The 24,943-nt window shown below is 42.8% G+C and overlaps 1 protein-coding gene across 4 annotated transcripts in view; it reads left to right on the top strand.

Moving 5' to 3' along the window:
* The window catches only part of LOC106588196 (sodium bicarbonate cotransporter 3), a 76,288-nt gene that overhangs the window by 12,278 nt on the left and 39,067 nt on the right, over positions 1-24,943 (top strand). For all 4 annotated transcript variants that reach the window (XM_045709202.1, XM_014176953.2, XM_045709203.1 and 1 more), the window contains exons 2-3: positions 15,769-15,850; positions 17,649-17,786. In XM_045709202.1, coding sequence (XP_045565158.1) covers positions 15,769-15,850; positions 17,649-17,786 — 220 coding nt within the window. The remainder of the gene's footprint in view (positions 1-15,768; positions 15,851-17,648; positions 17,787-24,943) is intronic.

Genomic DNA, 24,943 nt, shown 5'->3' with positions numbered 1-24,943 from the left:
AAACGTTGACAAAATACATAACAATTATTTTAAGAATTATAGATACAGAACTCCTTTATGCAATCGCTATGTCCGATTTTAAAATAGCTTTTCGGCGAAAGCACATTTTGCAATATTCTGAGTACATAGCTCGGCCATCACGGCTAGCTATTTTGACATCCGCCAACTTCGGGGTCACCTAAACTCAGAATTACTATTAGAAAAATTGGATTACCTTTGCTGTTCTTCGTCAGAATGCACTCCCAGGACTGCTACTTCCACAACAAATGTTGTTTTTGTTCCAAATAATCCATAGTTATATCCAAATACCTCAGTTTTGTTCGTGCGTTCAGGTCACTATCCGAAGGGTAACGCGCGAGTGCATTTCGTGACCAAAAAATGCAAAATATTCCATTACCGTACTTAGAAGCATGTCAAACGCTGTTTAAAATCAATTTTTATGCTATTTTTCTCGTAAAATAGCGATAATATTCCAACCGGGCAACGTTGTATTCATTCAAAGACTGAAAGAAAAAAATTGAGAAGTCTCGTGAACGCGCATCTCCAGTGTCACTGTCCCCAGGCTGACCACTTACAAACTCTGCTCCTATACTTTGCCCAGAGACTGCAGACACCCCATTCCACTTTCTGACGGCTTTAGAGAGCCAATGGAAGCCTTAGAAAGTGTCACGTTACAGCACAGATGCTGTAATTTCGATAGAAATGCAACAGAAGGACAACAAAATGTCAGACAGGGCACTTCCTGCATGGAATCTTCTCAGGTTTTGGCCTGCCATATGAGTTCTGTTATACTCACAGACACCATTCAAACAGTTTTAGAAACGTTAGAGTGTTTTCTATCCAAATCTACTAAGTATATGCATATTCTAGTTTCTAGGCAGGAGTAGTAACCAGATTAAATCGGGTACGTTTTTTATCCGGCCGTGAAAATACTGTCCCCTATCCCAAAGAAGTTAACATCCTCACCTATTGAATCAGCTCTCTCTGCTGCTTAGCAGCAGTACTTATCTGTGTTTAGTGGGATATCTCAATGCCTCCTCCAATGGAGGAGCTGTTGAATTTAAATCCCTCAAATACACTATCCTTTTCAAAATATGTTTCAAATTTCTGACGGTATTTGACAATACCTGAATACACATTTTCTTTGAGTTGTTTATGACCCTAGGGTGTCAACACTTAAATGATAAGTTATTTCAATGGGGCTTTCTCCATTCTGATTGTTTTATACTGTTCAATAAAACTTGAACCAAAAGTGTATCTCATTTGAGATCATTTCCACACTGCCACCTGGGCTGCACGATATGGGCAAAAAATTTACCATTTATTGCAATTGCAATTTAGATAAAAACACTTGGGTGAACTGTTGATGTCACGACTTCCTCCGAAGTCGGTCCCTCTCCTTGTTCGGGCGACGTTCGGCGGTGGACGTCACCGGTCTTCTAGCCATCGCTGATCCACCTTTCATTTTCCATTTGTTTTGTCTTGTCTTCTCACACACCTGGTTTCAATTCCATCAATTACATGTTGTGTATTTAACTCTCCGTTCCCCCCATGTACTTGTCCGGTATTGTTTATTGTAAGTGCTTGTGCACGTTATGTCTGGTGTGCGTCGGGTTTTGTACCCATTTATTGATTGTTATGTTTTCCGGTGGTATTTATTATTAAACTGCGCCGTTGGGAAACACAGTTTTTGCTCTCCTGTGCCTGACTTCTCTGCCGCCAGTACGCACCCCTTACAGTTGGAGTCATGGAAATAGAATGATTATTTAAATTTTATTGTTAGAATGTAATATTGGGCCGTTTATAGAATTAGGAATTAGAATACTAATAGGATCTCTTTGAAGATGTTATTGTTACAGGGTAGGAAGCAAAGTGTTGGTCAGTGTTTCCCAGAGGAGTGGAACCCTATAATCTTTGGCTACATTTAATGTTTTCTTTTACTTCATGTAGCTAACATATTGATGCTTCGCCTATTTCTCTCTGATTTAGAAGATACTGTTGCACAAACAACTAGCCAGCTAACTAGCGATTAGCATAAGTGGCTAACACAATTTGTTAGCTAACACAAGTTGCTAAGAAAAAAAAATTGCTGTTTGCAGACAGTAAGATATACAAATGAAAAGTGTAATTATAGAACGCTTGTGGATTTATATTAAGAATCAAACCTGAAAGCAGTATCATTGTCATCAATATATTGTTACATCTGTTGCATTAACCATGCAGACCAAAGAGTGAACCAAAAAGAATACAGTAACTCTCTGTGAACTGTCGGTAAATGATCTCGTGGTTGAGCAACAACAAGTGCTCTCCTTGAGTGACAGGAGGTGGGGATTGCTGAGAGAGAGGGAGAGGGATGACCCAAGTACTGGAGTAAACTATAAAAAACGGATTGGTGTATCATATTTAACAAACCAACCATTGAAATACATCAAATCAAATGTTATTGGTCACATACACCTGATTAGAATATGTTATTGCGGGTGTAGCGAAATGCTTGTGCTTCTAGCTCCGACAGTGCAGTAATATCTAACAAGTAATATCTAACAAATTACACAACATATACCCAATACACACAAATCTAAGTAGGAATGAATTAAGACTATATAGATATATTGACAAGCGATGTCAGAGCGGAACGGACTAAGATACAGTAGAATAGTATAGAATACAGTATAAACATATGAGATGAGTAATGCAAGCGATGCCAACATTATTAAGTGACTAAAATACCGTAGAATAGTTTAGAAAACAGTATATACATATGAGATGAGTAATGCCAGATATGTAAACATTATTACAGTGACTAGTGTTGCATTCCTTAAAGTGGCCAGTGATTTGTAGTCTATGCCTATAGGCAGCAGCCTCTAATGTACTAGTGATGGCTGTTTAATAGTCTGATGGCCTTGAGATAGAAGTTGTTTTTCAGTCTCCCGGTCCCAGCTTTGATGGACCTGTACTGACCTCGCCTTCTGGATGAAAGTGGGGTGAACAGGCAGTGGCTCGGGTGGTTGATGTCCTTGATGATCTTTTTGGCCTTCTTGTGACATCAGGTGCTGTAGGTGTCCTGGAGGGCAGGTAGTTTGCCCCCGGTAATGCGTTGGGCAGACCGCACCACCCTCTGGAGAGCCTTGTGGTTGCGGGTGGTGCAGTTGCCAAACCAGGTGGTGATACAGCCCGACATGATGCTTTCAATTGTGCATCTGTAAAACTTTGTGAGGGTTTTAGCCTAAAACTTTTAGGGGGTTTCATTTCTTTAGCCTCCTGAGGTTGAAGAGGCTCTGTTGTGCCTTCTTTACCACACTGTCTGTGTGGGTGGTTCATTTCAGTTTGTCAGTGATGTGTACGCCAAGGAACTTGAAGTTTTTCACCTTCTCCACTGCTGTCCGTTTATGTGGATACGGGGGTGCACCCTCTGCTGTTTCCTGAAGTCCACGATCATCACCTTTGTTTTGTTGACGTTGAGTGAGAGGTTGTTTTCCAGGCACCACACTCCCAGAGCCCTAAGCTCCTCTCTGTAGCATGGATGCAAACTAGTCACCTTTCGGCGAAGTTCGCCGTTTTGAATCCAAAATAGGTGACCTACGTGATTCGTGTAGATCCGATGAGAAAAGTTTGGGCGGGGGGGGGGGCTTTGGATCGCTACTGGCTGTAAGCGAACTAGTGATGCGCTTTTGGAGCGCATCTGTATCCAAGGCTCAGCCAATCATTCACTTTACAGAATGCAGCATGCGACTGAAGAGATTGGCTAGTTACAGCATCAGCGCGCGCCCTGGAAAGACAGCGGGAGAGTGGAAAAGCAGTTTGCGCGTTCCCTGAACTGTAACGGAGAGGTCGGTGAGAAGCCGACCACCGAGACGGGTGAGAAGGTGATGAAGCGTACTTCATGAGCTGTAACCGAAAAACAATTGGTATTTGGAAAGTTTGAGGTGAGGGGGAAACTGTGGTGGAACAAATATTGTTAGCATTATTAAGTAACGTTATCTTGCTAGCTGGATCAAATTCTCCGTTAGATAGCCAGAGAAGTTTATGGTGTGAAAATATGCTGGCAAATAAAGTCAGACAGCTAACATTAGGTACCAAACGTTACAATATCAGGTGCGCTAACGTTAGTAACCTAACCAATTTGCTATAGTTAACTGGTGTGTATACGACTCCTTGCCGTTCCTCAAGTTATAACGTGTTAGTTTCTTACTGGACCCCGACAATCTGTGTGAAATGTTAACTAGCTAACGAACTAACTACTATCTGTGAATTGATGTTTTCCCTCTAAAGTATCTGGTTAATTTTCAGAATAAGAGAATTAGGTGAAAATTAGGCATTACTTGTTAAACAAGTGGATTCAGGGATGAAGTGTAGATGTAGCTGGGCCTGGTTTAAACTGGATGCCACCATAGAGGTGAAAGGAACATCATACACTTTCCCTCTTTCTCACTTTTTCAATATAGTGGATCAAAAGGGGTATGCCAGGTGTACTCTCTGCCTGAAAGAGATCAATTATGCCAACAAATGGTATCATGCTCTGCTGGCACATTGTAGAACAGTTGTCCATAGGCACGTGTACAATGTAATAATGTGTAGCCCAAAGATATTGCTTTTGTTGTGTTGAACCTGACAGTAACACGTGTGAGTGGGGGGGATTTAATTTTCTACTCAGTGAACTATTTTTGCACACGTAGCCTTGTGCACTTGATCGATGTTTACTATAGTGGCCACTATAATAGAGCAAAAATAGAATGCCTATTAGTTTCATTCTATTTCTACTTTAAGATGTTTTTTCCTCCCAAGTGCAATATTTAGATGTGTGGTCACAAGCATTCTATTATATTATAAAGGCTGTCATGGCTAACTGCAATATTAGTGTATTGTTTTTTCTCTAGACTTGAGTGTCATTTGCAGTAAAGCCTAGGCAACAAATAACATTTGATTGCTTTCTTTAAAAAATGTTGCTATGTGTTAGGTTCACATGAACCACTTTTTATTTTACACACAGAGACTGATCATGTAGATCATATTTTTTGTTGTTTAATTAGTTAAAACCTGCATTTCCCCCAGCAGGAATTGTGTCACCTTTTTGGGCCCTCACCAGTTTGTATCCCTGCTGTAGGCTGTCTGATTATCATAGGTAATCAAGCCTACTACTGTTGTGTCTTCTGCAAACTTGATGATTGAGTTGGAGGCGTGCTTGGCCACGCAGTTATGGGTGAACAGGGAGTACAGGAGGGGGCTGAGCACGCACCATTGTGGGGCCCCAGTGTTGAGGATCAGCGGAGTGGAGGGGATGTTTCCTACCTTCACCACCTGGGGGCAGCCCGTCAGGAAGTCCAGGACCCAGTTGCACAAGGCGAGGTTCAGACCCATGGCCTCAAGCTTAATAATGAGCTTGGAGGGTACTATGGTGTTGAATGCTGAGCTATAGTCAATAAACAGCATTCTTACAGATGGCGATTGCATTGTCTGTGGATCTATTGGGGCGGTAAGCGAATTGAAGTGGGTCTAGGGTGGCAGGTAAGGTAGAGGTGATATGATCCTAGAAGGTAAAGTAAAAACCCAAACCAATCCTTGCATCAATACCGGTATTAGGGTAAAATACGGTATATCTGGATAGCACTCCTGGTTTTACATAAATAGAAGCCAAAACACTAGAGAATTGTACTAGCAGTCTTTCTCCATGCTGCTTACCTCACAAGATCTAGCCCCACCCCATGTCAACTAGGAGCGCATTTGTTGTTGCTTGACCATGAAACACTTTCGTTCAGTCTGCATGGTCAATGCAGCACATGCAACGGTGTTGATAACAACAATGCTGTTTCTACTTTGCGTCTTAATATAAATCCACAAGTGTTCTATAATAACACTTAGTTTGTTTCTTACATCTGCAAATCAAATCAACATTAGCAAACAGCTAGTTTGTCTAGCAAACAGCTAGTTTGTCTTTTCTTAGCAAGTTGTTACTAAATTGTGTTAGCCACTAATGCTAATCGCTACTTAGCTGGATAAGTGTACTGAGTCAGCTATGTAGGTCCCCTAGAAAACACTGACCAACACTTTGGTTCCTACCCTGTAACAATAACTCTGGCATTATAATAATAATTATATTATAATAATCATTCTATTTCCATGATTCCAACAGTTTACCCAAGTGTTTTGATCTAAATCACAAGTCAAATCGCAATTGCATCATAAAAAGAAGGCCTAGATTTCTTGCCAATATCGTGCACCCATACATGGCAGTGTGGAAATGATCTCAAATGAGTGCAGAAAATTCAGAAATTGATGAAAATGCAGAAAAATATTTATGGTTGAAGTGTATTTGAGCAGTATAAAACAATCAAAATGGAGAAAACTTACAATGTATGTGTTGCCATCCTAGGGTCATGCCCCTACTCATAAGGCAATTTATTATTCCAAAACATAAAATAACATAAAATACCGTCAGAAATGAGAAAAATACTGTGATATGATATTTTGGCCATATCGCCCAGCCCTATAGGAGGCACAGGCAGGTCAAAATAGTCTCCTCTCCCAGTCACAATACCTCATGTGGGGCTGGAATAGACACTGGTGGGGGCTGGCTGGGTGCTGGAGAGTTGAGAGACCGGTCTGTCATCGTCAGGGGGCCATAGGAAACAGTGGGGAATGGTGTGAAACATCACTAATATTGTGAGGAAGCAGAGTGATGATCTCTTATTACATTTGGTTGGATTCTGGTCACATATCAAGTGTAATTAGTAGACTAGGCCTATTGTGTGTTTCTGCCCTGCTTGTCAGGGCTGAGTGTCTATCACAAATAAAAAACACAGTGTTTTTTCCTCTTCCTGTCTGACTGCACTGCCAGCCAGGCAGAACCTCCCCTGTTCTACTGCACTGCCAGCCAGACAGGCAGAACCTCCCGTTTCACTGGACTGCAAGCCCACCAGCCAAACATAACCTCCCCTGTTCCACTGGACTGCCAGCCAGCTAGGCCATACAGAGTGCAGCTTGCATTATTGAAGCCCCAACATGATTGGTGTAACTCCCACAGTTCAAAGTCAGATGCTGAGCACCTCTGATTGTGCTGGTTAAAGGTAGACTCAGCAATGCATGAAGTAAACGGAAATATCGGGTGGAATTCAGCAATAACTAAGACTGTTGGAGCATGAGGCTAACTCCACTGGTTTGGTCCTGTAGCTATCACGTTGTAGAAGCGTGAAGCGCACCCGTGCACATGCGCAGATACTCTGTGTGGCTGTGTGAGTGCAGTGTTGTATCGCGCTCATCTGAATATCTGCGCTGCTGCTGCTCGTGGCAACATCGCTGAGTCTGTTTAATATTATATTATTTTAAAGCCCATCTAGGTACTGATGTGTGCAACTCCCACAGTTCAAAGTCAGTTGCTGAGCATTGCTGACAGTGCCAGTTAATATTATATTATTTCAAAGTCTATCTAAGGACTGATGCTGCAAATTTTGGCAAGCTTAAAGGACCGTTTAAAAAAAAAATATGTTTTACCAAATCTCTATTTTTGATGAAAGCACACGTTTGCTTGTGCACTAAAAAGTATTGCTCAAATCTCACAAAACAGTATATAAAATCTGGAAATTACACTATTTCATGTGTACAACATCTGCATCACTATATTATAGTTTTGCAGTTTTAAAAAGGACGTTATTTAGTGTTTTTTGAGTTTTGTTCATGTTTTCTGCAAGCCCACATTCTGCCGAATGAGCCTGAGGAGGTCTATCGCTGGTCGGGTATGTTTCTCAGAACCAAGTGAAATCACATAAAAAGTGTCTGTACACTTCTATAGCATTCCATTTACATTCCAAAGTAGAGATTGTCCTTTAAGCATGATGGTGCAATGCCCTGACTGTTAATAGGCCTAATTCAATGTGTCAGTGTTTGAAACTATAAACTTTATTATTAAATTGCCCCATTTCTGGGACGCCATTTTGCATCACTGCATCAGTACATTTATGATAAAAGAATACATCTACTTACTTACTGTAGCCAAACTGTGATTTATGTTACCTTATGCTAATACTGTTCCAGTACAGGTCCATGAGAAATAATTAAAACAGATATGTGACCAACCACCTGGATTCGGTCCTACTGTATGTACTGTAGCAAAATTTGAAGCTCAGAGCTAGAAAAAAATCTCATACACTGCAGTTGTATGGTAGTGTACTAAACAACCGAAGATTTCATGGCCAAAGACTGGTTTACATTTACATTTTACATTTAAGTCATTTAGCAGACGCTCTTATCCAGAGCGACTTACAAATTGGTGCATTCACCTTATGATATCCAGTGGAACAACCACTTTACAATAGTGCATCTAAATCTTTTAGGGGAGGGGGGGTTAGAAGGATTACTTTGTCCTAACCCAGGTGTTCCTTAAAGAGGTGGGGTTTCAGGTGTCTCCGGAAGGTGGTGATTGACTCCGCTGTCCTGGCGGAGCTTGTTCCACCATAGGGGTGCCAGAGCAGCGAACAGTTTTGACTGGGCTGAGCGGGAACTGTGCTTCCTCAGAGGTAGGGGGGCCAGCAGGCCAGAGGTGGATGAGCGCAGTGCCCTCGTTTGGGTGTAGGGACTGATAAGAGCCTGAAGGTACGGAGGTGCCGTTCCCCTCACGGCTCCGTAGGCAAGCACCATGGTCTTGTAGCGGATGCGAGCTTCAACTGGAAGCCAGTGGAGAGAGGGGAGGAGCGGGGTGACGTGAGAGAACTTGGGAAGGTTGAACACCAGATGGGCTGCGGCGTTCTGGATGAGTTGTAGGGGTTTAATGGCACAGGCAGGGAGCCCAGCCAACAGCGAGTTGCAGTAATCCAGACGGGAGATGACAAGTGCCTGGATTAGGACCTGCGCTGCTTCCTGTGTGAGGCAGGGTCGTACTCTGCGAATGTTGTAGAGCATGAACCTACAGGATCGGGTCACCGCCTTGATGTTAGTGGAGAACGACAGGGTGTTGTCCAGGGTCATGCCAAGGTTCTTAGCACTCTGGGAGGAGGACACAATGGAGTTGTCAACCGTGATGGCGAGATCATGGAACGGGCAGTCCTTCCCCGGGAGGAAAAGCAGCTCCGTCTTGCCGGGGTTCAGCTTGAGGTGGTGATCCGTCATCCACACTGATATGTCTGCCAGACATGCAGAGATGCGATTCGCCACCTGGTTATCAGAAGGGGGAAAGGAGAAGATTAATTGAGTGTCGTCTGCATAGCAATGATAGGAGAGACCATGTGAGGATATGACAGAGCCAAGTGACTTGGTGTATAGCGAGAATAGGAGAGGGCCTAGAACAGAGCCCTGGGGGACACCAGTGGTGAGAGCGCGTGGTGCGGAGACAGATTCTCGCCACGCCACCTGGTAGGAGCGACCTGTCAGGTAGGACGCAATCCAAGCGTGGGCCGCACCGGAGATGCCCAACTCGGAGAGGGTGGAGAGGAGGATCTGATGGTTCACAGTATCAAAGGCAGCAGATAGGTCTAGAAGGATGAGAGCAGAGGAGAGAGAGTTAGCTTTAGCAGTGCGGAGAGCCTCCGTGACACAGAGAAGAGCAGTCTCAGTTGAATGCCCAGTCTTGAAAGATGACTGATTAGGATCAAGAAGGTCATTCTGAGAGAGATAGCAGGAGAGCTGGCCAAGGACGGCACGTTCAAGAGTTTTGGAGAGAAAAGAAAGAAGCTATACTGGTCTGTAGTTGTTGACATCGAAGGGATCGAGTGTAGGTTTTTTCAGAAGGGGTGCAACTCTCGCTCTCTTGAAGACGGAAGGGACGTAGCCAGCGGTCAAGGATGAGTTGATGAGCGAGGTGAGGTAGGGGAGAAGGTCTCCGGAAATGGTCTGGAGAAGAGAGGAGGGGATAGGGTCAAGTGGGCAGGTTGTTGGGCGGCCGGCCGTCACAAGACGCGAGATTTCATCTGGAGAGAGAGGGGAGAAAGAGGTCAAAGCACAGGGTAGGGCAGTGTGAGCAGGACCAGCGGTGTCGTTTGACTTAGCAAACGAGGATCGGATATCGTCAACCTTCTTTTCAAAATGGTTGACGAAGTCATCCGCAGAGAGGGAGGAGGGGGGGAGGGGGAGGAGGATTCAGGAGGGAGGAGAAGATAGCAAAGAGCTTCTTAGGGTTAGAGGCAGATGCTTGGAATTTAGAGTGGTAGAAAGTGGCTTTAGCAGCAGAGACAGAAGAGGAGAATGTAGAGAGGAGGGAGTGAAAGGATGCCAGGTCCGCAGGGAGGCGAGTTTTCCTCCATTTCCGCTCCGCTGCCCGGAGCCCTGTTCTGTGAGCTCGCAGTGAGTCGTCGAGCCACGGAGCAGGAGGGGAGGACCGAGCCGGCCTGGAGGATAGGGGACAGAGAAAATCAAAGGATGCAGAAAGGGAGGAGAGGAGGGTTGAGGAGGCAGAATCAGGAGATAGGTTGGAGAAGGTTTGAGTAGAGGGAAAAGATGATAGGATGGAAGAGGAGAGAGTAGCGGGAGAGAGAGAGCGAAGGTTGGGACGGCGCAATACCATCCGAGTAGGGGCAGAGTGAGAAGTGTTGGATGAGAGCGAGAGGGAAAAGGATACAAGGTAGTGGTCGGAGATTTGGAGGGGAGTTGCAATGAGATCAGTGGAAGAACAGCATCTAGTAAAGATGAGGTCAAGCGTATTGCCTGCCTTGTGAGTAGGGGGGGGGAAGGTGAGAGGGTGAGGTCAAAAGAGGAGAGGAGTGGAAAGAAGGAGGCAGAGAGGAATGAGTCAAAGGTAGACGTGGGGAGGTTAAAGTCACCCAGAACTGTGAGAGATGAGCCATCCTCAGGAAAGGAACTTATCAAGGCGTCAAGCTCATTGATGAACTCTCCAAGGGAACCTGGAGGGCGATAAATGATAAGGATGTTAATCTTACATCTAGACGTTCCGCTAGCGGAACACCTGCTCCAATATCCAATGATAGGCGTGGCGCGAATTACAAATTCCTCAAAAATCCCAAAACTTCCATTTTTCAAACATATGACTATTTTACACCATTTTAAAGATAAGACTCTCGTTAATCTAACCACACTGTCCGATTTCAAAAAGGCTTTACAACGAAAGCAAAACATTAGATTTTGCAATATTCTGAGTAGATAGCCCGGCCATCATGGCTAGCTATTTTGACACCCACCAAGTTTGGTACTCACCAAACTCAGATTTACTATAAGAAAAATTGGATTACCTTTGCTGTTCTTCGTCAGAATGCACTCCCAGGACTTCTACTTCAATAACAAATGTTGGTTTGGTTCCAAATAATCCATAGTTATATCCAAATAGCGGTGTTTTGTTTGTGCGTTCAAGACACTATACGAAGGGTAAAGAAGGGTGACGCGCCCGGCGCGTTTCGTGACAAAAAAATTCAAAATATTCCATTACCGTACTTCGAAGCATGTCAAACGCTGTTTAAAATCAATTTTTATGCGATTTTTCTCGTAAAAAAGCGAAAATATTCCGACCGGGAAACCCTGTTTTCGTTCAAAGACGAAAAAATAAAAACATGGAGTCGTCTCGTGCACGCGCCCCCAGTCTCATTGTTCTCAGATCGACCACTATCCAAATGCACTACTGTTTTTCAGCCATGGCCTGCAAAGTCATCATTCAACGTTCTGGCGCCTCTGAGAGCCTATGGGAGCGTTAGAAAATGTCACGTTACAGCAGAGATCCCCTGTTTTGGATAGAGATAATCAAGAAGGCCAAGAAATAGTCAGAGAGTGCGCTTCCTGTTTGGAATCTTCTCAGGTTTTGGCCTGCCAAATGAGTTCTGTTATACTCACAGACACCATTCAAACAGTTTTAGAAACTTTGGAGTGTTTTCTATCCAAAACTAAGAATTATATGCATATTCTAGTTTCTGGGCAGGAGTAATAATCAGATTAAATCGGGTACGTTTTTTATCCGGCCGTGAAAATACTGCCCCCTATCCATAACAAGTTAAGCTTGAAAGGGCGGGTAACTGTGACAGCATGGAATTCAAAGGAGGCGATAGACAGATGGGTCAGGGGAGAAAGAGAGAATGTCCACTTGGGAGAGATGAGGATTCCAGTGGGAGAGATGAGGATTCCGCTGGCCAGATGCTCTCGGGGTATGCGAGAACACGTGGGCAGATGAGGAGAGAGCAGTAGGAGTAGCAGTGTTATCTGTGGTAATCCATGTTTCCGTCAGCGCCAAGAAGTCGAGGGACTGGAGGGTAGCATAGGCTGAGATGAACTCTGCCTTGTTGGCCGCAGATCGGCAGTTCCAGAGGCTGCCGGAGACCTGGAACTCCACGTGGGTTGTGCGTGCTGGGACCACCAGGTTAGAGTGGCAGCGGCCACGCGGTGTGAAGCGTTTGTATGGCCTGTGCAGAGGGGAGAGAACAGGGATAGACAGACACATAGTTGACAAGCTACAGAAGAGGCTATGCTAATGCAAAGGAGATTGGAATGACAAGTGGACTACACGTCTCGAATGATCAGAAAGTTAAGCTTACGTTGCAAAAATCTTATTGACTAAAGAGACTAAAATGATACAGTACTGCTGGCTGGTGAAGTAGGCTAGCTAGCAGTGGCTGCGTTGTTGACTTTGTTTGAAAGTGTAGCTGGCTAGGTAACCTCGATAGTTTCAGTACTACACCATTATCATGATACAAAGGCAACTATGTAGCTAGCATAACACTAATCAAGACGTTCCTTTGTAATGTATTTAGTTTCTACAATGCTGCTCGTCGGTAATAGTTGGCTAGGTTTGGAAGATGGCGTCGCGGGGGACGAAAATAGCTGGCTGGCTAACCTCGATAATTACTCTAAACTACACAATTATCAAACTATGACAAAGACAACTATGTAGCTAGCTAACACTACACTAGTCAAATCGTTCCTTTGTAATGTATTAGTTTCTACAGTGCTGCTAGTCGGTAAAGGTTGGCTAGCTAGCAGAGGGTTTGATGATGACTAGGTGTGTTGACTAAGTCTGGAGTCTGGGGAACGGGGTCGCGTCGCGGCGGACGAAAATAGCTGGCTAGCTAACCTCGATGATTACTTTAAACTACACAATTATCTTAGATACAAAGACAGAAAAGACAGCTGTGTAGCTAGCTAACACTACACTAATCAAATCGTTCCGTTGTAATGTATTAGTTTCTACAGTGCTGCTAGTCGGTAGAAGTTGGCTAGCAGTGTTGACTGAGTTTGGAGAACGCGTCGCGGAGGACGAAAATAGCCGGCTAGCTAACCTCGATAATTACTCTAAACTACACAATTATCTTTGATACAAAGACGGCTATGTAGCTAGCTAAAAAAATAAAATAAAATTGCTCAGATCAAACAAATCAAACCGTTGTAATGTAATGAAATGTAATATTACCTGCGGAGCGAGGTGCGGCACGACTACTCGCTCCAAATCCGGAAACACTATTCACTGTATTTTACTTCTATCGACATGTCTGTATACAGTTGTCGGAGTGACATTATGAACATTCTATTGTCGTCTGACATCAAACTTGTTCTTGTCGTTATGAAAAAGTATAAACACAAAAGCAGTCTGGTGGTCCAAAATAGCAAAACTGTTGTATTTTAACACTAGTAAACCCATTTGTTTCAAAATGTATCTAGCTAACCAGGCAACTAAAATCAACTTTCTAAACAATATTTTGGTTAGTTTCTAGCTTGTTAGCTAGCTAACGTTAAGTTAGCTGGCTAGCCATTTCAAATAATGACCATATATATATCATATAGCTGGAAATGTCTTAACTTTAGCAAATTTGTAATCATTATTACAGGAAAATAAACTCACGACAAGATCATTATTTACAAGTTAAGGGTGAGCTAATTACAGAAAATATCTTACGGTTGTGAGTGTGATTAAATAAAAGCAGGTCATTCTACTGGAGAATTTTAGAACTTGGACACTGTCTCGTTAGCCTAACGTTATATCCTAATTTGACTTTGGTGCAGGTCCTGTTGTTTTTCACATTACCGCCTCTGTTAAACACACAATATCAAATAAAATCTGTTTATTTGTCACATGCACAGGATACAGAAGGTGTAAACGGTACTGTGAGATGGTTACCTGCATAGTGGGGTCTTTTGTTTAAACATGTAGTTAGCTAGCTAGCTAAACAATGAACCATAATCCCAACTCATAACGTTACTATCCTGCATGAATCTACAGGTAGCTAAAGCTAACCAACTAGGTTCAATGTTAGTTAGCTAGCTAACATTAGGCTATAACTCGCAATGCAAATGGCTCTGAGATATGAATGATATTACTACACAGATCATACATGTAACATTAGCTAGCAAGCCAGCCAGCTAACGTTAGCTAGCATAACAGTACACTTTAACCTGCAATGAAAACAACTTTCAAATATTATTATTATTTTTTTTTTTTAAATGTATAATATCTAAAAATGTAGCTAGCTAGACTCTTTTACACGTATACATGGATGAACGCTTCTCCCGGTCTGTCACGGATGTCCTTAGTTTGTAGAATGTAATCTGGAGACAGGTGTTTTATACAACAGCTTTTTGTTTGTTGTCTTTTCGACTCCGTCTGCATATTTGCAATCAAACACCTTAATTTTATCCTTCTCCTTAGCTATCATACTCTGCTTCCACCGAACATTTCACTGATTTCAAAACTCTGCCCTCCAGAAAGTGGAGAGCAATTAGCAACACATTTGCAGTTCTTTGTGATATCTTTCAGAAATGAGTTAGAAAGGATTACCTACACATACTGAGCAACTCATGTTATAGACGGAAACGTGTTACATGGCAGACCAATCTGAACTCATCTCTCGGCATGTCCAGTCCATCCGTAATCTCAGCCAATCGTGGCTAGCGGGAAGGTTCCTGGATTTTTCCGTGGCTAAACCAACTAGGCTCGTAATTTAACAATTTTATTTGTATTTACAGATGGCACACAAGTTTGCTATTAAGGCACATGAAAGTTCACATGTTCCAGAAGGCATTTATGCCAAAAAATGCATTCTGTAAGAAAAAAAAAGGATTATGTTCAAATGCCTCTCCTGTGAACAAGTCACATATAGGCCTAACCCCCTAGTGTAGGGGTATTCAAATCTTACCCTATAAGTTCCGGAGCTTGCTGGTTTTCTGTTCTACCTGATAATTAATTAATGACACCCACCTGGTGTCACAGGTCTAAATCAGTCCCTGATTAGAGGGGATTTTCTTTTTTAAGCAGTAGAACTGGCTTCGAGGTCCAGATTTGGATTTGAGGGCCCTAGTGTACCTCACAACAAAGATCTCCTGGAACACGCTTGTGATAAAGTACCATTACCTTTCCTCCAGAGGATGGAAAATATGAATCTCTAGCCTCGTATGACCATCCTGATCTCACGAGCGTACGGTATTCTGTTTTGCTGCACGGATTCTGTTAAATGAAGCAAAACAAGAGTGCAGTGGTCAGGATGGTGGATCAGGCTAACATTTCCTAGCCCAGGTGCAGGAATACTGTCAAATAGGCCTAATCCCGAAGACAATACATAATAATAGATATTCCTGAATCCTGAAATCAAATCAAACACACTGAAATGCTGTGTGTCAAAGCAGCTTGTTCTCTGCAAAGGCACAAAAAGCTGTTGTTCCTGTTGTTCTTTGAATATCAGACAAACATCCATGTTGTTGGTAATTTCGGTGGTACCTATACTAATGGCTGGAGGTGCTGTGATACCAGTCTGGTGGTCTTAAAAGTCATTTTTATACGCCTCTGGCTCAGTCGCGGTTTCAACTGTCAGTTTATTGGTCCATTAAAGGCCTAACATCTCTTTCCATCTCTCTTAGGGTCTGGACGAGGAGGCCATCATTGACCTCGGGAAGACCAGCTCCACCACCAACACCAACTATGAGACGGAAGACCTGGAGAGTAAGTCTAGTTTAGACTTCTTCCCTGGTCCATACAGCCCTACCAATTTACTGTACCTTTGTGTATGTCTATGCCTGTGTGTTAATTCCTGTGTGCAATGTGTTGGAGAAATGGTGTGCCAGTGGAATTGGCTCAATTCAATCAATTGCATTGAATTGAAATGGAATTGAACTCAACCCTGGTTCCAGTCAGCCTCTGTGAAAGTACCAGTTTGTGTACCTGGCTTTATTACTGTTGTGTCTAGATGCCTGTTTTTCTGTCTATGTGTAGATGATTCCTGTCCACATTATAGGCCTAGATACGTGCTGTGAATAGAAAGAACAGGTGTTGCTGGTTTTGTTTCTCAGGGGGCCTTGGCAGATTAAAGCCAGCCCCAGCCTGGCTCTCCTCACCTGCAGCTTTCCAGAAGGGTATGTTCATTTGCCAGACAAACATGAGCCCACTGACATATGGCAAACGTAATTGAGCTTAACTGTCGTGTACGCCTTTATTCAAGTCCAGCTGGATACTCTGTGTTGCTGGTTGGACTATCCGGCTATATAAAAAATAAAAAATAAAAAATAATTTCCCCAAATTAGCGTCAAGCTTTGGTTTCAATTTCAAAAGGACTTCCAATGGTATGATATGCTCTCCTGGTGGGCAAAACTGGATGAAATTATGTCATTGCAACCAGATACTGGGTATAACATAATTTCACAGTTTTGCCTGCTGGGATAGTATCAGCTGTGATATTGTAGTCGTATCACATGAAAGTACTGTGCATATGACACGGTGGTGTCTCCTTATAACCCAAACATTCTCTGCCTATCTGACTTTGATTAGCTGCAAATCTGTCCTCTGATTATCTGGCCTGTCTAGGTAACAAAGCTAGCATTCTCTCTCTGAGCTGTACATTCCAGGGGATTTCAAACACGACCTGTGATTATCTCTAATGGGTACTTATCTCTAATTGACTAAGAGAGTAATAAATGGTCAGTAGACTGTCTATGGTTATACAAAACAGTATGATGAGTAACTTTGTATTAGAGGTCAATGTGTATGTCATGAAATGAATGACTACTTTCAATTTATGTTGGAAAATCAAAATAAACAAAAACTGAGATACAAGGTTTTCCCAGGAAGCGGGCGATATTTGAGTTATAATTATTTTAGAAACAGAGCTGGCAGCGAGCCAGTTGTTATTGAAACCAATCCTCTGTGGTCCTTCTCCTGGGAACGAGGCAGAGACAGGAGAGGGTTTTAAAGGAAGTGTCATTGCGGCTCACGTCTGGAGAATGCAGCTAGCAAATAACATCATTACCACATGTACTGTATTCCCCAGGCCTGTGTCTGTCCTCTCTCTCTCTCTGTAGTTTGTCATTCTCTGTCTCTCTCTCTCTCTATCCATTATCCCTCTCCTTTCCCCTGTTTTGTTTTTTGTATTTTTGCCTCTCTTTATTCCTCTCAAACACTATATCCCTCTCTCTATCACCCTTCTCTTTTTCTTTGTATATCCATCTGTTAGACTCATGTCTTTCTCTTATCTTTTCCTTTTCCTTCTCCCCTTCTCTTATGTCTTGTTTTCATCAGCTCTCCCAGAGTATCTCTCAAATCAAAGTAGAATGACTTATCCTCCCAAAACGTCTATTGTCACAGAAAACTAGGACATTTGCATTTCAGAGCAAGAATCCAACAAACTGTGAAAATAAACAAATATTAAGAAAGTGATGGTATTTCTTCCAGTCTAAGTAGGTTATTCACAGGAAATGGAGCCTGGTAATCTGTAAATCTCTCTCTGGTTTGGTGTGGTGTGTCTCAGGCCACAGGGCGGTCTATGTCGGGGTCCATGTGCCGCTGGGCCGGGAGAGCAAACGCAGGCACCACCGCAGAGGCCACAAACACCACCGCAAGAGGCGGGAGCGGGAGGAGGACCGCGAGGAGGAGGACCCCACTTATGGTAACTAACTTCTACCTTTAAGTCCAGTTAAAAGCATCAGCTGACTGTTAGAAATGTTAGTGGAGGTGCTGACTAAAGGAATAGTAAACTTCAGACACTTTATAGGCTGACAGAAATTGCTGACAACAATTTAATAGGTTAACAATTTTCATCCATTAAATTGTTGGGAGCATATATAGAGTGTGCGACTTTCTTTCTTTGTTTTTACGCAACAAACTTCTACCTTCCTTGATGCTCTTTATGCATCTCCTCATGCAATTGAATAAATGTGTGGTGGAACATATGGCTAAATAGACTTAAATCTATGTTGTTACCCTACATACAAGTAGGCTATCATGGGGTAATTTGGATAAAGAGTCAGGGCTTTTAGTGTCGCGCTAATGTACCGGTAGACATAATCATAATGTATTGGAATTGTGTCAACGCAAACCTCTCACCACAAATTCAGCTGTTGCCATTAAACATTTTCCCCCAAATGATTTGTAACAATTTACTTATTTATTGATATTTCTTAATTTTCACAAGCATCCCCCCCCAAAAAATGACAACTAAGATAATGCCCCTTTTATCCCCCCTTCCCACACAGAACATCACTCCCCCCAACACATACACAGAACAACATGCTACTTGAGAGTGCAGCATACCCTGCCCATCCCACAAACACCCCCTCCACCCAGTATTGGCCTCAATTATGTACAAAATAACAAGACAGAGTGTCCTCAAAATCAAATAATAGCAAATAAATGAGTCAACACAAATACAATATACACTCACCGGCCAGTTTATTATGTACACCCGTCTAGTACTGGGTCGGACCCACCTTTGCCTCCAAAACAGTCTGATACAAGGTGTCGGAAATGTTCGTTCCTTGGTATCAAGGGGCTTAAAGTGTGCCAGGAAAACCTTCCCCACACCAGTACACCACTGCCACCAGCCTGTACTGTTGAGACCAGGCAGGATGGGTTCATGGACTCATGCTGTTTACGCCAAATTCTGACTCTGCATGATGCAACAGCATTCGTCGGACCAGGCAATGTTTTTCCACTCCTCAATTGTACATTGTTGGTGATCGTGTGCCCACTGCAGCCACTTTTTAGCTGATGGGAGTGGAATCTGGTGTGGTCCTCTGCTGCAATAGCCCATCCAGATCGACGAGTTGTGCGTTCCGAGTTGAAGTGTTATTTTTAGACAGTCGTGGCCAAAAGTGTTGAGAATGACACAAATATTAATTTCCACAAACTTTGCTGCTTCAGTGTCTTTAGATATTTTTGTCAGATGTTACTATGGAATACTGAAGTATAATTACAAGCATTTCATAAGTGTCAAAGGCTTTTATTGACAATTACATGAAGTTGATGCAAAGAGTCAATATTTGCAGTGTTGACCCTTCTTTTTCAAGACCTCTCCAATCCGCCCTGGCATGCTGTCAATTATCTTCTGGGTCACATCCTGACTGATGGCAGCCCATTCTTGCATAATCAATGCTTGGAGTTTGTCAGAATTTGTGGGGTTTTGTTTGTCCACCTGCCTTTTGAAGATTGACCACAAGTTCTCAATGGGATTAAGGTCTGGGGAGTTTCCTGGCCATGGACCCAAAATATAGATGTTTTGTTCCCCGAGCCACTTAGTTATCACTTTTGCCTTATGGCAAGGTGCTCCATCATGCTGGAAAAGGCATTGTTCATCACCAAACTGTTCCTGGATGGTTGGGAGAAGTTGCTCTCAGAGGATGTGTTGGTACCATTCTTTATTCATGGCTGTGTTCTTAGGCAAATTGTGATTGAGCCCACTCGCTTGGCTGAGAAGCAACCCCACACATGAATGGTCTCAGGATGCTTTACTGTTGGCATGACACAGGACTGATGGTAGCGCTCACCTTGTCTTCTCCGGACAAGCTTTTTTCCGGATGCCCCAAACAATTGGAAAGGGGAAAAATGACTTTACCCTAGTCCTCAGCAGTCCAATCCCTGTACCTTTTGCAGAATATCTGTAATGGCTGTTGAAGCAATGAGACCAAGGTGCAGCGGAGGATGTGATCATCATAAGGAATTTTAATAAATGAATGAATACTACAAACGAAACACACGAAAAGAAAACGACAGCCAAACAGTCCTGTCAGGATTTAACACTAAACAAAAAACATTCACCCACAAACCCCAAAGAAAAAACAGGCTGCCTTTGTATGACTCTCAATCAGCAACAACGATCTACAGCTGTTCCTGATTGAGAGCCATACACGCCGAAACAAATTAAACCACCAACATAGAAAATGAACATAGAACGCCCACCCATGTCACACCCTGGCCTAACCAAAAACAGAGGAAAAAAACCCTCTCTATGGCCAGGGCGTTACAATATCAGTCTGTCCCTGATGTTTTTCCTGGAGAGAAGTGGCTTCTTTGCTGCCCTTCTTGACACCAGGCCATCCTCCAAAAGTCTTCTTCTCACCTGCCTGCTGCCATTCCTGAGCAAGCTCTGTACTGGTGGTGCCCCGATCCTGCAGCTGAATCAACTTTAGGAGACGGTCCTGGCGCTTGCTGGACTTTCTTGGGCACCCTGAAGCCTTCTTCACAACAATTGAACCGCTCTCCTTGAAGTTCTTGATGATCCAATAAATGGTTGATTTAGGTGCAATCTTACTAGCAGCAATATCCTTGTCTGTGAAGCCCTTTTTCTGCAAAGCAATGATGACGGCACGTCTTTCCTTGCAGGTAAACATGGTTGACAGAGGAAGAACAAGCACCACCCTCCTTTTGAATCTTCCAGTCTGTTATTCGAACTCAATCAGCATGACAGAGTGATCTCCAGCCTTGTCCTCGTCAACACTCACACCTGTGTTAATGAGAGAATCACTGATATGATGTCAGCTGGTCCTTTTGTGGCAGGGCTGAAATGCAGTGGAAATGTTTTTTGGGGATTCAGTTCATTTGCAAAGAGGGACTTTGCAATTAATTACAATTCATCTGATCTCTCTTCATAACATTCTGGAGTATATGCAAATTGCCATCATACAAACTGAGGCAGCAGACTTTTTTTTGTGTCATTCTCAAAACTTTTGGCCACGACTGTACACTGGATTCGGAAAAAGTATTCAGAACCCTTGACTTTTTCCACATTTTGTTACATTACACCCTTATTCTGAAATGGATTCAATCATTTTTTTCCCTCTTCAATCTACACACAATACCCCATAATGACCAAACAATAACAGGTTTTTAGAAATGTTTGCAAATGCATTAAAAAACAAAACGGAAATATCATCTTTACAAGTTTTCAGACCCTTTACTCAGCACTTTGTTAAGCACCTTTGTCAGTGATTACAGCCTCGAATCTTGGGGAGGGTTGCTGCACAGCTATTTTCTGGTCTCTCCAGAGATGTTCGATAGGGTTCAAGTCCTGGCTTTGGCTGAGCCACCCAAAGACATTCAGAGACTTGTCCCGAAGCCACTCCAGCGTAGTCTTGGATGTGTGCTTAGGGTCATTGTCCTGTTGGAAGGTGAACCGTCGCCCCAGTCTGAGGTCCTTAGCACTCTGGAGCAGGTTTTCATCAAGGATCTCTCTGTACTTTGCTCTGTTCATCTTTCCCTCAATACTGACTCGTCTCCCAGTCCGTGCTTCTGGAAAACATCCCCACAGCATGATACTGCCAACCCCATGCTTCACCGTGGGGATGGTGCCAGGTTTCCTCCAGATATGACGCTTGGCATTCAGGTCAAAGAGTTCAATCTTGGATTCATCAAACCAGAGAATCTTGTTTCTCATGGTCTGAGAGGCCTGTAGGTTCCTTTTGGCAAACTTCAAGCAAGCTGCGATGTGCCTTTTACTGAGGAGTGGCTTCCATCTGGCCACTCTACCTTAACTCTTACATCTAGATGTTCCGCTAGCGGAACACCACTCCAATATCCAATGATAGGGCGTGGCGCAAAATACAAACTCCTCGAAAATCCGAAAACTTCAATTTTTCAAACATATGACTATTTTACACCATTTTAAAGACAAGACTCTCCTTTATCTAACCACACTGTCCGATTTCAAAAAGGCTTTACAACGAAAGCAAAACATTAGATTATGTCAGCAGAGTATCCAGCCAGAAATAATCAGACACCCATTTTTCAAGCTAGCATATAATGTCACAAAAACCAAAACCACAGCTAAATGCAGCACTAACCTTTGATGATCTTCATCAGATGACACTCCTAGGACATTATGTTATACAATACATGCATGTTTTGTTCAATCAAGTACATATTTATATCCAAAAACTGCTTTTTACATTAGCATGTGACGTTCAGAACTAGCATTCCCACCGAACACTTCCGGTGAATTTACTAAATTACTCACGATAAACGTTCACAAAAAACATAACAATTATTTTAAGAATTATAGATACAGAACTCCTTTATGCAATCGCGGTGTCCGATTTTAAAACAGCTTTTTGGTGAAAGCACATTTTGCAATATTCTGAGTAGATAGCTCACCAACACGGGCTAGCTAATTTGACACCCACCAAGTTTGGCACTCACCAAACTCAGATTTACTATAAGAAAAATTGGATTACCTTTGCTGTTCTTCATCAGAATGCACTCCCAGGACTTCTACTTCAACAACAAATGTTGGTTTGGTTCCAAATAATCCATAGTTATATCCAAATAGCGGCGTTTTGTTTGTGCGTTCAAGACACTATCCGAAGGGTAACGAAGGGCGACGCGCGGACGCGTATCGTGACAAAGAAATTCAAAATATTCCATTACCGTACTTCGAAGCATGTCAAACGCTGTTTAAAATCAATTTTTACGTGATTTTTCTCGTAAAAAAGCGATAATATTCCGACCGGGAGACGTCCTTTCCGTTCAAAGACTCAAAATCTAAAATGGACCCGTCTCATTGTTCTCAGATCGACCACTTACCAAATGCGCTACTGTTTTTTAGCCAGTAACTGCAGAGTCATCATTCAACGTTCTGGCGCCTTCTGAGAGCCTATGGGAGCCTTAGAAAGTGTCACGTTACAGCAGAGATCCTTTGTTTTGGATAGAGATGACAAAGAAGGCCAAGAAATGGTCAGACAGGGTACTTCCTGTACAGAATCTTCTGAGGTTTTGGCCTGCCATTTGAGTTCTGTTATACTCACAGACACCATTCAAACAGTTTTAGAAACTTTGGAGTGTTTTCTATCCAAAGCTACTAATTATATGCATATTCTCGTTTCTGGGCAGGAGTAATAACCAGATTAAATCGGGTACGTTTTTTATCCGGCCGTGAAAATACTGCCCCCTATCCATAACAAGTTAAAGGCCTGATTTGGTGGTGCTGCAGATATGGTTGTCCTTCTGGAAGGTTCTTCCATCTCCACAGAGGAACTCTGGAGTTCTGTTGGAATGACCTTCGGGTTCTTGGTTACCTCCCTGACCAAGGCCCTTCTCTCCCCCGATTGCTCAGTTTGGGCGGACAGCCAGCTCTAAGAAGAGTCTTGGTGGTTCCAAACTTCTTCTATTTAAGAATGATGGAGGCCATTGTGTTTTGGGGGACCTTCAATGCTGCAGACATTTTTTGGTACCCAACAAACCTGCCAAGAGAGGGCCGCCCACCAAAGCTCACGGACCAGGCAAAGACGGCATTAATCAGAGAGGCAACAAAGAGACCAAAGATAACCCTGAAGGAGCTGCAAAGCTCCACAGCGGAGATTAGAGTATCTGTCCATAGGACTACTTTAAGCCGTACACTCCACAGAGCTGTGCTTTCCAGAAGAGTGTCCAGAAAAAAAGCCATTGCTTCAAGAAAAAAATAAGCAAACACGTTTGGTGTTCGCCAAAAGGCATGTGGGAGACTCCCCAAACAAATGGAAGAAGGTACTCTGGTTAGATAAGACTAAAATTGAGCTTTTTGGCCATCAAGGAAAATGTTATGTCTGGCACAAACCCAACACCTCTCATCACCCGAGAACACCAGTGAAGCATGGTGGTGGCAGCACCATTTTGTGGGTATGTTTTTCATTGGCAGGGACTGGGAAACTGGTCATAATTTAAGAAATGATGGATGGGAAATTCTTGAGGGAAACCTGTTTCAGTCTTCTAGAGATTTGAGACTGGGACGGAGGTTCACCTTCCAGCAGGACAATGACCCTAAGCATACTGCTAAAGCAACACTCAAGTAGTTTAAGGGGAAACATTTAAATGTCTTGGAATGGCCTAGTCAAAGCCCAGACCTCAATCTAATTGAGAATCTGTGGTATGACTTAAAGATTTCTGTATACCAGCGGAACCCATCCAACTTGAAGGAGCTGGAGTTTTGCCTTGAAGAATGGGCAAAAATTCCAGTGGCCAGATGGGCCAAGCTTATGGAGACATACCCCAAGAGACTTTAAACTGTAATTGCTGCAAAAGATGGCTCTACAAACTATTGACTTTTGGGGGGTGAAGTTTTCTGCTCAAGTTGTCTGTTGTTTTGTCTTATTTCTTGTTTTGTTTCACAAGAAAAAATATTTTGTATCATCAAAGTGGTAGGCATGTTGTGTAAATCAGATGATACAAACCCCCCCAAAAATCAATTTTAATTCCAGGTTACAAGGCAACAAAATAGGAAAAATGCCAAGGGGGGTGAATACTTTCACAAGCCACTGTACTGGACAGGTGTGTACCTTTCCAAATCATGTCCAATCAATTGCATTTACTACAGGTGAACTCTAATCAAGTTGTAGAAACATCTCGAGGATGATCAATGGAAACAGGATGCACCTGAGCTCAATTTCGAGTGTCATTGCAAAGGGTCTGAATACGCATGTAAATAAGGTATTTCAGTTTTTTATTTTTAATACATTTGCAAACATTTCTAAAAACCTGTTTTTGCTTTGTCATTATCGGGTATTTTTTGTAGATTGATTAGATTTTTTATTTATTTAATCCATTTCAGAGTAAAGCTGTAACGTAACAAAAAGTGGTAGAATTCAAAGGGTCTGAATACTTTACGAATGCACTGTACACTACATAACCAAAAATATGTGGACACCTGCTCGTCGAACATCTCATTCCAAAATCATAGGCTTAATATCAATTTGTTCCCCCCTTTGCTGCTGTAACAGCCTCCACTCCTCTGGGAAGGCTTCCCACTAGTTGGAACATTGCTGCAGGGAATTTCTTCCATTTAGCCACAAGAGCATTAGG

Source organism: Salmo salar, chromosome ssa27, assembly GCF_905237065.1.
Source record: "Salmo salar chromosome ssa27, Ssal_v3.1, whole genome shotgun sequence".
In the NCBI taxonomy this organism is placed as follows: domain Eukaryota; kingdom Metazoa; phylum Chordata; class Actinopteri; order Salmoniformes; family Salmonidae; genus Salmo; species Salmo salar.
Note: the sequence above shows the minus strand (reverse complement) of the source record. Positions and strands in the feature narration are given on the sequence as shown.